General features: G+C 49.5%; 1 protein-coding gene and 1 long non-coding RNA gene across 3 annotated transcripts in view; one reads left to right on the top strand and one right to left on the bottom strand.

Moving 5' to 3' along the window:
* Positions 1-1,508: 1,508 nt before the first annotated feature.
* Positions 1,509-2,810, bottom strand: LOC137145518 (uncharacterized). The gene is made up of 2 exons (XR_010917673.1): positions 2,724-2,810; positions 1,509-1,778 (listed from the first exon to the last, which is right to left on the bottom strand). It is a non-coding gene; the product is annotated as an uncharacterized lncRNA (long non-coding RNA).
* A 1,806-nt stretch (positions 2,811-4,616) lies between these two features.
* CRIP2 (cysteine rich protein 2) overlaps positions 4,617-13,385 on the top strand; it is a 52,015-nt gene continuing 43,246 nt past the window's right edge. For both annotated transcript variants that reach the window (XM_067536362.1, XM_067536361.1), the window contains exon 1: positions 4,617-4,740. In XM_067536362.1, the coding sequence (XP_067392463.1) occupies positions 4,698-4,740 (43 nt within the window). In that variant the 5' untranslated portion in view covers positions 4,617-4,697. The remainder of the gene's footprint in view (positions 4,741-13,385) is intronic.

Below are 13,385 nucleotides of genomic sequence, written 5' to 3' on the forward strand. Positions count from 1 at the left end.
GGTAAATAATGAAGAGGACAGGTCACTGATTCAGAATGATCTCGATGGCTTGATAAACTAGGCGCAAGCAAACATTAGGTGTTTTAATACTGCTAAATATAAATGTACACATCTAGGAATGAAGAATGTGAGGCATACTTACAGGAGGGGGCACTCTACCTGGGAAGCAGTGACTGAAAAAGATTTGGGCATCATGGTGGATAATCAGCTAAACATGAGCTCCCAGGATGATGATGTAGCAAAAAGCCATTGTGATCTTGTGATGCATACATGGGAATTTTGTGTAGGAGCAGAGAGGTTATTTTACCTCTATATTTCACACTAGTACAAGTGCTGCTGGAATATTGTGTCCCGTTCTGTTGCCCACAATTCATGAAGGTAGTTGATAAATGGGAGAGGGTTCAGAGAAGAGCCACGCGAATGATTAAAGGATTAGAAAACCTGCCTTATAATGATAGACACAAAGAGCTCAATCTATTATTTAACGAACTGGTGGCTTGACTAGTCTGTAAGTACCTACATCGGGAACAAGTATTTAGTAACGGGCTCTCCAACCTAGCAGAGAAAGATCTAACATGATCTAATGGCTGGAAGTTGAAGCTAGACAAATTCAGACTGGAAATAAGGTGTACATTTGTAACAGTGAGGATAATTAACCACTGGAACATTGTATCAAGGGGAGGGTGGATTCTATGTCAGTGACCATTTTTACATCAAGATTGGCTGTTTTTCTAAAAGCTCTGCTCTAGGAATTATGTTGGGGCTGTTCTCTGGCCTGTGCCATAGATGATCACTATGCTCCCTTCTGGCCTTGAAATCTATTAATCTATTTCAACATTGCTGGAATTTTTGTTTGCCAGGGGAGTTTTTTTCAGCTGAAACTGTTCGACGAATTAGACACAAATCGTTTCGCTGCCCTGAAAAATGCATTTTTCTGAAAATTTGCTATTTGTTTTATTTAAAAAAAAAAAAAAAAGTCAACCAGCTGAACTATCATACTGAAATCCATCATGCGGCCTAACGGCTCTCTGCCCTGCTGTCCCTTTTAATATCAGCAAGGCCCTGTCTTCCCGCTCCCTTGCCTCTGCAGGACTTTACTAAAAGCCGGGTATCTGTCAGATCTCCAGAGTTTCATCTTGAATCTTCTTTCTGTGTAATAAACTGCTGAAGGAAGTTTGACACTGTGGTTGCTATGGTAACTAAGCAAAACCAGTGCAGCAGCTCCCTGGGGCCTGCGAGCTGTCTGATGTTGTGGCACTAAATAGGAATAATCCTTTTAATTGGGTTTTGTAAGGGCTTGTTGCTGCCCAGCCTCCTGTGGGCCTGGAAGGGGCAGAAAGGCACCTTTCTTCATTTCCTGGCTCTGGGCAGAATCTGGACACAGGGGTAAGGAGGGATGTAGGCAGCAGATCCTTCACCGTTGGAACCAAAGGATGGTGAAGCAGCTGTGTGCCCCCAATCTCCAAGAGACATGGAGGCCTAGTACCTCCTGGAGTTCCCAGGGAGTCGTACGTCTCCTATAGCCCAACATGGGATGTGGCTGAGGGCCCATGACTGACCAGTGCCATGTGGTGTAGTTTGCCCCCCAGCCTGGGCGTCAAGAAAATGCTGGAGCTGGGGCAGAGTAAGACCCAGGAATTCCTCCCTCTCCTGGGCTTCTTGGCAAGAGTAAGGATCAGGCAGGAAAGGAGCACGAGGAGCTCACCCATGACCAGGCCCTGATGCTTCATACATCACAGCAGGGGAGGCTGTGCTGAATGCTGGAGAGAGCCGGCGGCCTGTTCAGAGTGAAGAGGAGGCCTGGTTATGCTGGGATGAGCTAACCCTGTGACAACCATGCTCTTAGCTCCCCCATCACATGCTCAACCCAGCTGCTTCAACGTCAGAAAACGTCTCAGTAATGGCATCATCAATCCCCCATGGAGAAACATACCTTCTTACTGCAGGCAATTCAAAACCCCCCGCAGCAGCACCACCTTCACTAAATGTTAAACCCCTGGACTGCATGAGTCCCCAGGTTAAGGAGGGGTAGTTACTCGACAAGGAAAGAATGGCTCCCCTGAAGCCCTTCTGGTACACCTGACACCATTCCAGAGCTAATCTAGCCCTGCAGGGGACTCCGATAATCCCCCCAACGCCTAACAAAACATATAGTCGATGTGATGGCACAGCCACCTGTGTGCTGATGCTTCCTCAGGCAATGCCTTACCCAGTGCACTACCAGGCCTGTTGTCTAGGCTACTTCATCTTTGTTTTTTTAACAATTATCCTAGCTGAGAAAAAGGTGGCTAATCATAATACATGTGCACCATGCTTTTTCCCCCTGTAGAGATCAAAACCGGGGATGGGAGCAGCCCTATTTTTACAGGTAGTCTAAGTACAGAGGTCTTAAGCTGTTTTCATAAGAGGCTCTGGGACCTGGTGACTCCAATGTGGGCCCATCACATCCCAGTTCATTGGCCTTTTCCCAGTTCTGCCAGAGGCTTTCTATGTAATCTTTGCAAATTGCTTAAACCCTCTAGGCCTTTATTGCTGCTGCCTTGTCACAGCATCATGGGGATAGGTACCACTGTGCTTGGGTAGCATGAGGAGTAAAGTAGGGGAAAATCAGGCCTTCTGTTACTCCCTCTGTAAAACAGAGCTGGGCATTTTAGCCCAGATCTTCAAAGCTATTTAGGCATCGAATTCCCCTTTATTTCAGTTGAAGTGAGGAGCCAAACTACCTTTGAGGAGCTGGGTCTTTTCATCCTAGGCAAAGGGGAACTGAGAGAAAGGACCAACTCCATCCGTGACAGGGTTTGCCTTGACCTGTGAAAAGGAGCAGGCTGACGACAAAGACATTCTCCATCATTTCCACTTTGTGTATGTCTCAGCTCACGCTCAGAGAATCTGGTCTAGTTTTCAAAGAAGGGCAGTTTCCAAAGCCCTTTTGCTATTGCTGCTGTTGAAAACTGCCTCTAGCATGCGGCTGTGTTAAAACCTCCCTGTGTCTCATAAGGTGTGGTGGAATGTGATTTCAAGGGATGCACAGAAGCATTAGATGCTTGGTAAACAATACAGAATGGGGCCATTTATTTGTAAGTCTTTACTGTAACAGGACATCCTTACTCACACAAATCAGTATTTTCAGAAAAACTTCTCTAGTGTGGGAATGTGAATAATGCTTTCTAGACTTCCATCCTGTCCTGGCAGATGAAGACCTGGCCTTAGTTATTTTTGAGTTTGTCACTGCTTGGCTGGATGACAGCAGTGTGACATAGCTGGGCATGAAGCCTTCAGCACTTGAGAAATTCCAGCTTGTACAGAATGCTGCAGTGGGTCTCCTCACCAACATATGCTGGATAGCGAGGCACTTATCGGACCTGCCCTCTATTCCCTACAGTGGGTCCCCATATTTACTGAGTCAGGTTCAAGGTCTTGGGAGCTCCAGGGCCTGGGCTCAGGGTACCTGAAAGGGCCTAGAGCAATGAGATGAGGGCCATGGCTGTGAACTTCACTCCTCTGGCACAGTGGAACCGTCTAGCACAAGAGCAAGACTTGTCTGTGCCGGCGACAGACTTTTTTTTTTTTTTTTTTTTTGGGGGGGGGGGGGACTGTGTGAGACTGTGGCATGACTTCCCCCAGAAATTAAGGACCATCCCAACCCACCCCCCCTTCAGCTCCAAGGGCCAGGCATGGTCCGTTGACTAGATTTTGCTGATGGAGTCACCTGTGCATGTTAAAAGCTTCCCAAATAAAACACTCCCCTGCACCCCCTTCTCCCTGAGGGGAGAGACTGGGAGAACACACACAGGCCAGCTGTTAGCCAGGTCTCTAAATACACTAGCGGAAGGCACTCAGGCCCTACCGGGATGAGCGTGGCATACAAACCGATAGAGAACAGATCTGTTTGAGGCATTGGCTATAACAAGACACGTCTGAGCAATGGGTGCAGGGCTCAGGAAAATCCCACCTTCTGCCTTGGCTCCTTTGAGTCTGAAAATGGATTGTTACGGCCCCTTCCATCTTCCCATGTGGTTAAGTCTCCCTCGGCTATCAGCCCCCGGCGCTGTTGGAAGGAAGGCGATTGCCATGAAGCAAATGGATTAGCGTTTTGTTGTTTTTCCATCAATTTCAAACAGAGGCATGGAAGCCCCGCCCCGCCCCGTCCCGTCCCGTCCCGTCCGGCCGCCTCTGTGCCCCTTCGCACACCCGAGCCCCGGTGTGACAGGCTTCACCTTCCCACTAGCCCCGGGCCCAACTCGCTGCGAGCCCTGTCAGCGGGCGGCGGAGGGGGGGTGCGTGTGTCTACACAGCAGTGCGGGTCCCTGCCCAGCCGCGTGACACGTGTGCTAGGGGAGCCCTGCGCAGTCTGGCTGGTGTAGGGGTCGGGTCCCGCGGCTGGGGGGGCCAGACTGGGAGGACTCGGAGCCTCTCGCCCTGGCTCTGCGCTCGGCCCCGGGTGCTCAGCGAGGACGCGACTCCCTGCACCTGCCGACGGGTCCGACCCCCGGCGCGCACCGGCTGGGGGGAGACACGCTGGGCGAGGCGGGGAAGGAGCCGCCCCCCGCCCCCGGCTCAGCCGCGGCCAATGAGCGGGCGGCCCGGGCTGTGGGCGGAGCCGAGCCGAGCCGGGATTCTGGCTCAGCCAGCCCTGCACACTCGGTCCTGCTCCCGGTCCCCAGCGTGTCCCACTCGCCAGCTGCGCGCCCTGCGGCATGGCAGCCAAGTGCCCCAAGTGCGCCAAGGCCGTCTACTTCGGTGAGTGAGTGCCCGCCTGGGGCAGCTCCCCCCTCCCCCCAGGAACTGGGGTATTCCCCGGCTCTCCCAGCCTGGCTGCGGAGCTCCTCCTCCCCGGGAGCAGGGACTAGTGTCTCCCCGTCTCGCACTGCTCCGCTCCCTTTCCTCCAGCCTGGGTGCTACCAACCCCTTTGGAGAGCAGGGGCTGCTCCCCTCCCCCCATGCTCCACGGGCCTGCAACCGCCCCACTCTGGATCCTCCCCCCTGCCCGGGAGCGGAGCGGCGTCCATCCCAAGGGTGGGGGTGCCCACGTCCCGGGGGCAACTGCTGTTTCCCCACCCCAGCCTGCGTGTGCCCCGATCTGAGAATCGGGGCTGGGTGCGCCCCGGTCCCGCTCTGCAGGTTCCCCATCTCTGGATGCAGCGGGCCTTTGGTCTCTGGCGCTGGGCTTGGGTTTCAGGTGCGGAGGGCTTCCTGAGGCTGCAAGAACAGGGCGTGGCAGGGAAAGGGTTACAGCCACAGCGCCGCTCCTGTGCTTGGGGAGGGAGAAACCCCTGGATGGTTTGTATTTGTGAAGTTGTCACGGCTCCACCAGATCTCCTGGTCGTCCGTGCGCCTGGCTCCCGGGGAGGGTCCCCGTGTGCGCTCGCTGGGGATCGGGATCCCTGCTAGCAGACCCCCTGCCCTGAGGGGTCTGCGCCTCTGACCCAGGCCAAGAGCTGGGGAGCCAAACTCCCGAGTACTCAGTTCTGCTGCTTAGCCAGCGCTCCCTGTGCTGAGATCCTAGCCTCACAGACATGTAGGACTTTCAGAAACCATCATGTCCAGCCTCTGTGCTGTGCAGGGCCAAATATACCTACACCGTCCCTGGCAACTGTCTGTCCAAACTGTTCTTAACCGCCTCCAGTGACAGGGGTCCTACAACCTCCCTCTGAAGATTGGTCCAGAGCTCAACTGCCTTTGTAGCTGGAAAGTTTTTCCTAAGATCTAACCTAAACCTCCTTTGCTGCAGATTTATCCCATTACTTCTTGTCCTGTCTTCAGGGACATGGAGAACAAATGATCCCTGTCCTCTTTATAACACAGCTGAAGACTCTTCTCAGGTCCCGCTCAGTCTTCTTTTCCCAAGACTGACCATGCCCAGTATTTTAACCTTTCCTTAGAAGTCAGGTTTTCTAAACCTTGGATCATTTGTTTTTGCTCTTCTCTGGACTCTCTCCAGCTTACCCACCTCTTTCTTAATGAGAACTGGAGACAGCACTCCAGCTGAGGCCTCAGGAGTGCCAAGCAGACAGGACAATTACCTCCTGCATCTTACATCTGCCCCTCCAGTTAATACATCCCAGAATGATATTAGACTTTTTTCCAACTGCGTCACAGTATTGATTCAAAAATTTGATGTGTGATCCACTATCACCCCTGATCCTTTTCAGCAGTACTACCTCCTAGCCACTTATGTCCCATTTTGTAGTTGTGCATTTAGTTATTCATATTGTTGAATTGAGACCAATTCTCCAATTTGTCAAGGTTTTTTAGAATTCAAATCCTGAGCTCCAAAGTGCTTCCAACTCCTCCGTGCTTGGTGTCCCCCACAGATTTACCGTTCTCATTATCCATTTCATTAATGAAAATATTGACTAGTACCAGACCTAGGACTGCCCCTGTAGGACCACACTGGATTGCCTTCCCCAGTTTGACAGCAACCCATTGATAATGACTCTTTGAGTACTGTCTTCCAACCAGCTGTGCATCCACCTTACGGTAATTTCAGCTAGACCCCATTTCCCTAGTTTGCTTATGAAAATGTTATGTGATGCTGTGTCCAAAGCATACTAAATTCAATATAATATCAAGCTACTGCTTCACCCCTATCCACTAGGTCAGTAACCTTGTCAAAGAGGGAAATTAATCTGGTTTGGCAAGATTTGTTCTTGAGAAATCCATACTGGCTATTTCTTATAACCCTATTATCCTCTAGGTGCTTGCAAATTGATTGGTAAGATACAGGCACAAGTTATTAAACAGATAGCAAAGTTATCATCAGTGGTCAGTTATTAAACAGAGAGCAAAGTTATCATCAGTGGTCAGTAATCATCTGCAAATCTCATCCTGATTGTGGGTGCTGAGTGGCTTTGAAACGCTGACCTGTCTAGTATTGTGAGAATAGTGGTAACAGGCTGCCTGCCTGAGTTGAGGCATGTTGACTTTCCAGAGGATGGGCAAAGTTGCTCTTAGAAAGACTGGAGAATGTGGCAGTAGTGGGAAGCATAGGTGGTGAAAGTCAGAAATGAGTTCCAGGAGCAGCTACAGACAGCGAAGAGCTAGCCTGCAAAGGTTAACTACATGTGCACACCACACCTCTGCATGGTGAAGTACACAATGTCTCATTCAAATCATTTCCAAAGTCTCTGCACTGCTTTGTTCTCCTTTACTGTACATTTATGTAAATACTCTACTTATAGAGCACTTCACCAATAGCTCCCTCAGCACATTACAAAGGTGGGCAAGCAGTATTAGTTCCATTTGACAGATGGGGAAACTGAGGCACAGAGAGACATTTTTAAAAGTGGCTTCTGAATTTGAGGATATCATTTCTTGGGGTAGCCCAGCCTGAGGCATCTTGGACCCAATTCTCAGAAGCACCAAGTATCCACAGTTCCTGCTGACTGCAGTTGGAGTTACAGGAGCTCCACACCACTAAAAATCAGACCCAGGGGGTCTCCAGTTGAGCATCTGGGGCTTAGTGACTTTCCACAGCTTACAGAGCTAGTCGTGGCCCGACTGGGACTAGAGCCCAGATCTCCTCACTAGTCCTTGCTGTGCGTTGCTGCCATTTGAAAATATACCTCTTGCAATACTGCTGCCTAGCCTTTTATTACATGAAAAATACACAGTCCAGAATTCAGCTTGGCACCAACTAGAACAGAGCTTTGACTTGCTGCCTCTTCCAACCTGTCATGATTTTAGAGTTCTGGAAATTACTGCTGAAGATTAGGATCATTTTAATGGCTAAGGGAATTAATCTCCATTACCCAGATCACTTTCTGATTGAATTAGTTAGCTTTGCATTCTGGCTTAGTTTTGGCTATTGTTGCTTGCTCGTTATTCCCAGCCTGGCCCTGGAGGCCTATCTCCCTCTTGTGGTCTACTGCCATGTAGTGAAGTGTGTGACAACTCAAGCATCCATCTTCTCCAATCCTCACTGCTCCTGTGGTTTATTTTGGTAGAGAAATACCACTGGTTCTGATAGTGTCTGAGCGTTCAAAGCTTTGGGAAGGGCCGTGCACTTTCATTCCGCTCCAGCCATCTCCAAGTAAACACTGAGAAATAGGAATTTGCTTTTTTTTTTTTCCACTTCTAAGTAAATCTTTTTGTGGGGGCGGGAATAGCTCAGCCTGTTGGATTTCTTTCCTTGCGTGAATCTTTCCCTTTTAAGCTGAAAATAACGTGTCTCTTTTCCTGGCAGCCCCTAGGCTGACGTTGGTTGCTTTCTCCCTTGCTCTCTGGGTGACCCTGTTCTCCTGGAATCAGCGGTTGCTGTTGGCAGTGGGGAAGATTGTCTTCTCCTGACCGTGCCAGGTGCATTCAGGGAGATGGGACCATGTTGTGCCCAAGCAGAAGTACCCATGGCAGTGAGCCAGGGGAACCATGACCTCACAAAGTTCACTTCCAATCTTCCCCTTCTACGGAGGGATCAGGCCAGCTTTCCCAGGATCTGTGGAGAGCATCTGCAGAAGCTATGTGTTCCTTTCCTTCTCCCTCCCTCTTGTCCCAGGGAAGATGGGTTTATGCAGGCGCCGTGCTGTCCCTGAGTGACCATCCACCCACACCTATGTAAATAAGCTGCCTAGATGCACGGGGCAAGTGATTAGAGAGAGAGACACCACCCGCCCTGCACTCTTGCAGCAAGAGCATGCAGAAAGCTGCTTGGATAGAAGCCATCTGTGGAAGGGGTGCATGCTGTGGCTGCTCCCTGGCTCCTACCAGTCCCATCTCAGCCTTTGCTGCCTGACATCCCATGGAGATCTGGCTTTGTGGGGGCTGAGGGGTTCTGTGGGATCCCAGGAAGGGGGTGCAGGGGAGGCTGTCACAGAGCTAGTGCTAGTTCTATGCCTCTTTCCTAGAGCTGCCCAGCCAAGGTGATCTTTCATGGGAGTGGAGGGAGCTGGTCCAAAATTTTCTGTGGAAACCCTTTTTTTGACGGACAATGTTGCAAAAACTGTCTATTTTGTTGAAACATCTTGCATTTTTGTCAAAAGCCCACCCCCAACCCAAAGAGCAAAACATGTTCATTTCTTTTTATTGGAAAATTTAAAAAAAAACCCAACAACCACCGTTTTTCTGCAGGGTGGGGAAATCACTTCTCAACCAGATCTAATCCAAATACATCAGGGAAATGGCAGAGGGGAGTTGTTTTCCTGTTTCTTGTTCCCAAGGGCTTGTTATTTTGAACTTCTACTGCAATTGACTCGTGGGAATGCAATAGTGGAATTGTCTTCCACAGGTTGTATGTGTGTATATGAATTCCTTTATTGCCCCTTAAATTAGCGGAGACTAATTAATAGAGTCCTGCTTGTTTGGAAGTATTACTTTTTTGGCTGTAATTTTTTAGATACCAGGAGCTGTGATTCTGAATCTCATGAAAATGTAGCCAAATTCTTTTTCTTTCACTTCCCCCTTCAGACCTGTTGAGATGCTCATGTACTGAAAGGGGCAGCTGACCAGAAATAACTGTAATGTTGTTGATGGAAAATTAACTTCCAGTCTGCCTGTTGCCTTTTACTCCATAGAAAAATCTGGCAGACCCTTCCTTCTGGAGTGAGAGGGTTGTGGGTGTTTCTTGAGTTACAGGATGAGGTTGAAGTGCAGAAAAACATAAAAATGTTTTTTGTTTTTGTTTTTAGTTTTTGTTGGGGGGGAGAGGGAGGCAGGCACATTGTGGCTTGGGACATTCTTCCCAGCAGCTTGACTAAAACTTGTTTTTATAATTGAGATTTGAAAGATCAAATGAATAAGTGTTGGAATATTAAAGTGCAAAAATAACTGCTTGATGCTAATTCTCCATAGCTGACTTCTAGACCCCTAGCCACAAGGAGCCCATGTTTTGGTCTGCTCCACCACAAAGAGTTGGTGGTGACAGCCAGCCTGAAGCAAAACAACTCAATATTTCCTAAACTGTCGATACAAAAGAGAGGCCTTCCAGTGAGTTTTGCAGGATCACTGCCTTTGTGGCCTGTGCCTAGGAGGAGATTCTGAATTGCCCTCTCTACCTGCCTTTGTTTTCAGACGGGTGAACTGCCAGAGAGGACTGCAGCTGCTGGAGTCTTGCTGCTTCCTCTGTGCAACGTTTATCTCCGAATACTGAGCTGAATACAAAGCTGAAAGACAAAATATGTAACAAATGCACATGATTTATTGTCCATCTGCTGGAATCCAGGCAGGCAGATAACAAACAGGCCCTTTTGTTCCTGATGGCATTGTTCGAAAAGGCCTCGGCTGAAGGCAGCGTGTGTGAGAGAGCCCAGGCAGTTACAAGGGCAGGGAGCTTTGCTGCAAGGGGGTGGCTTTCTCTGTGCAAAGAATAGCATGGGGGGGGGGGGGTGTACTCCCAGCATGAGGAAGTGGCCAGACAGCCTCAGAATTTAGCATCTCTGGGTACCGGGGTGGGGGAACCTTGTATGTGTGGAAGGAGGAGGCTGCTGTCTGGGGGCAGCAGGGAGAGAGCCGTTTGCTTGCCAGTATCAGAGGCTGAGTGCTGCTGAGTTGTGGGAGGTGGGGCTCATGCAGCTGTTCCCTGGACAGACCAGCATCGGCCTCTGTAGCTTGGGCTCAGCAATACCCACCACACTGGAGAAGAATGGAGACCGAGCTGCATCTCATTGACAAGCTTAAGCCCAACCAAGCTCCCCACATGGGAAGCCTTGGCAAGCAGCAGCCCAGCATCACTGGGAGAAGAGGGGGAAACAAGTGTTGGCGGGTGGCTAGCAGACCATCTGTAAGGTGGGTCTGAGTGCAGCGAAGGGGGTTCTGGTTGCTGCAGCTGGGTCTGGGCTCAGGAAAGGAGCCCAATGGCTGGCATTGAAGTGCCCAATGTCCATCATTGCTACACTGGTCACTTATGGATCAGCTTCTTCCTGCATCTGTGTTCAGGAATAAAATAGCCTCACCTGTCCTGCTTCCTTCTGTACTTTGCAGAGCTCTGTGCAGTGCTCTGGAGAAATTCAAGCTAGAAGAGCAGAAGCAGCTCTGCAATTAATAAGTAACTACTGTCCTTGGAAATAGATGCTTGCTATTTTCCAGTGATCATGGCCTGAAAATCCCCAGACCCGGTCAGCTCTGCATGGCTGAGTGCGAGGATTTTGTTTATACATGTATTATAGTTTTTCTTAAAATACTGAGAAAACACCAGCCTTCTCTTAAGCACTGCCTGCCTGGCAGTGACCATATGGGTGACTTAAGCGCAGCTGCTTTATTGCCAGGGATAATGCTGATGTCCTGGAAGCGGCTTCTATATAATCTCCTATTTTGATGTCTGTGAGGCTGTTCTTTGGGAGTGTCCATCTCAGGAGTAGAGTTTCTAACCACCTGGATCCTGTATCAGAATACAAGCAGCTGATGGGGATTTATCTGTGGACATCCTAGAGAGGGGGAAATGGCCCAGAGGTGCAGAGTGGGGTGACTAGCACGGTTATAGTGTACTTGGACAAATACTGCAAATGACAGAAAATTGCACAGGCCGTCCTGCAGCAGCAGCCTACAGCCTTCCTTCTTGCCTCCTCACTTGGGTATGTGACATGTCTGCTACTTATGAGTAAACTTTTATATAGCAGCAATGGCCATGGGTCACAACCATGGTCCTGAGTGTGGTGGAGACATGAATGCAAGCCCTGCCCCCAAAGAGCTTGTGGTCTAAAAGAGACAATGCCAGTTGCTAACTGTTTCATAGATTCCAAGACTGGAAGGGACCACTTGTGATCATCTGATCTAACCTCCTGCATAGCACAGGCCAGAGAACTCCTCTGAAATGATTCCTAGAGCAGATCTCGACAGGTTAATTAACACACCTGGTTAATTACCCACTTGTTCCTACCTGTGTTCCATCCCAGAAGCAGCAATTAGCATAGAGACAGCCTTTCAGAAAGCACCGCAGGAGGTGAGAACACCAAAAGCGCTGCTGCGGTGCGTCCTTGCAGTTCTCAGCAGCTTCCCAACTCCTCTGCTTTTCACTGGGAACCAGCTCTCACTTCTCCTGAACAGCTGAGAGGCAAATTGGGTGTGCCTGGGACTGGCAGGAGACTCCTTTGCAAGCCAGCTACACCTGCCTAGGTTTTTCCATGCTGATCATTAGGTCAGCAGGGAGTGAGTATCTCTTCCACTTCTCACTGAACTGCTGATTGACTGCAGGCATGGAGAGAAGCTAGGCCCTGAGCCGGGGCACACTCTCCTGTGCTGTGCCAGTGTTTTCAGGAACAGGAGCTTAGTTTTCAGGCTGCAAGGGAGCAGTTAGGAGGGAGGTTTATTTATTGATCACTGTCCTGGCAAGAGCATGGGGAGGGGGAAAATGGAGAGAGGGAAAGGAAATTGAATGGAGGGGGAAGAAAAGTTAGAGGTACACCTGGAAAAAGGCAGATAGAAGAGAGCAAGAGAGAAACAAATAGAAATGAAACAAAATAATTGTAGAGAGAATTGGTTAAGAAAATGTTACAATGAAACAGAAAGGATGAATGGACTCTGTTACAGCACATAGGTATGCCTTTATGTATCCAGGGTCAGGACTGAGCCTAGCCACCCGTATATGTTACCGCTGCTGCCTTTAGAGGGAAAGCCATCCTGCTCTTATCACCTGCTGAATGGGCTATATAAGCACTAGGGATGACAAGGGTTGGGGAGATCTTGCTGAGAATGGGAGGTGGCTCCCAGGAGTCCAGTGCGGGTCAGTAGAGAACCTGTTTGGGTTTTGCTTTCTTGTCTAATATTAATGTTGCCTTTTTGTGTGGTGTTCTTCCTGGTTTTGTGTGTGTCTGATGGGTTGTACCCAGCTGCCTTTTGGGTCTTGGCCAGTCAGAATGGAGTTTGTTGGCTTTCCAACAGGATGAAACATGCCCCCGGGGATTTGGTTTAATGCCGAACTCCATGGAGACAGGTAGATTTAAAAAAAAATAAAATAAAATAAAGCTTTGGCCTGAAATGTCTGAAATCTTGTAACATGCAGGAAATTGCATTGGGTGTTTTGCCGATGTCCCTGGGCACGCACAGGCATCGCTCCATGCCAGTCTCTTCTGTGCGTGTGCAACCCACGCAAGGAAAGGGGGTTCTTTGTCCTTCTCTGGTGGCTGGTTCTTCTAAGAAGTTTGAGTCCGCTAATGGACTTCGTCCTACAGTGGTAAAAGCTCATAGCACTCAATGGCCTAGGTTCAAACCCTGCTCGCGGTCCAAGTGGGTTTGGTTACATTTGTCCTTATGAAATTGTGGAGGGAGGGTTTCCAGGAGGTTGCATCATCCACCCTGTTCACCCACACCTTCCTGTCACTTAGTTGCAGGCCTGAAAGGGGACGACACCTTTCTAGGCTGAGAAGCTACTGAATGAGTGGTGCAGGAGGGGAGGGAAGAATGCTTCTGGCTTCCCTTCTTAGCAATCAAGCACATGTGCTGTTTGACACCTGACT

This window comes from Emydura macquarii, unplaced genomic scaffold (assembly GCF_026122565.2).
Source record: "Emydura macquarii macquarii isolate MOO-44397 ecotype Brisbane River unplaced genomic scaffold, CSIRO-AGI_Emac_v2 contig_3534, whole genome shotgun sequence".
In the NCBI taxonomy this organism is placed as follows: Eukaryota; Metazoa; Chordata; order Testudines; family Chelidae; genus Emydura; species Emydura macquarii.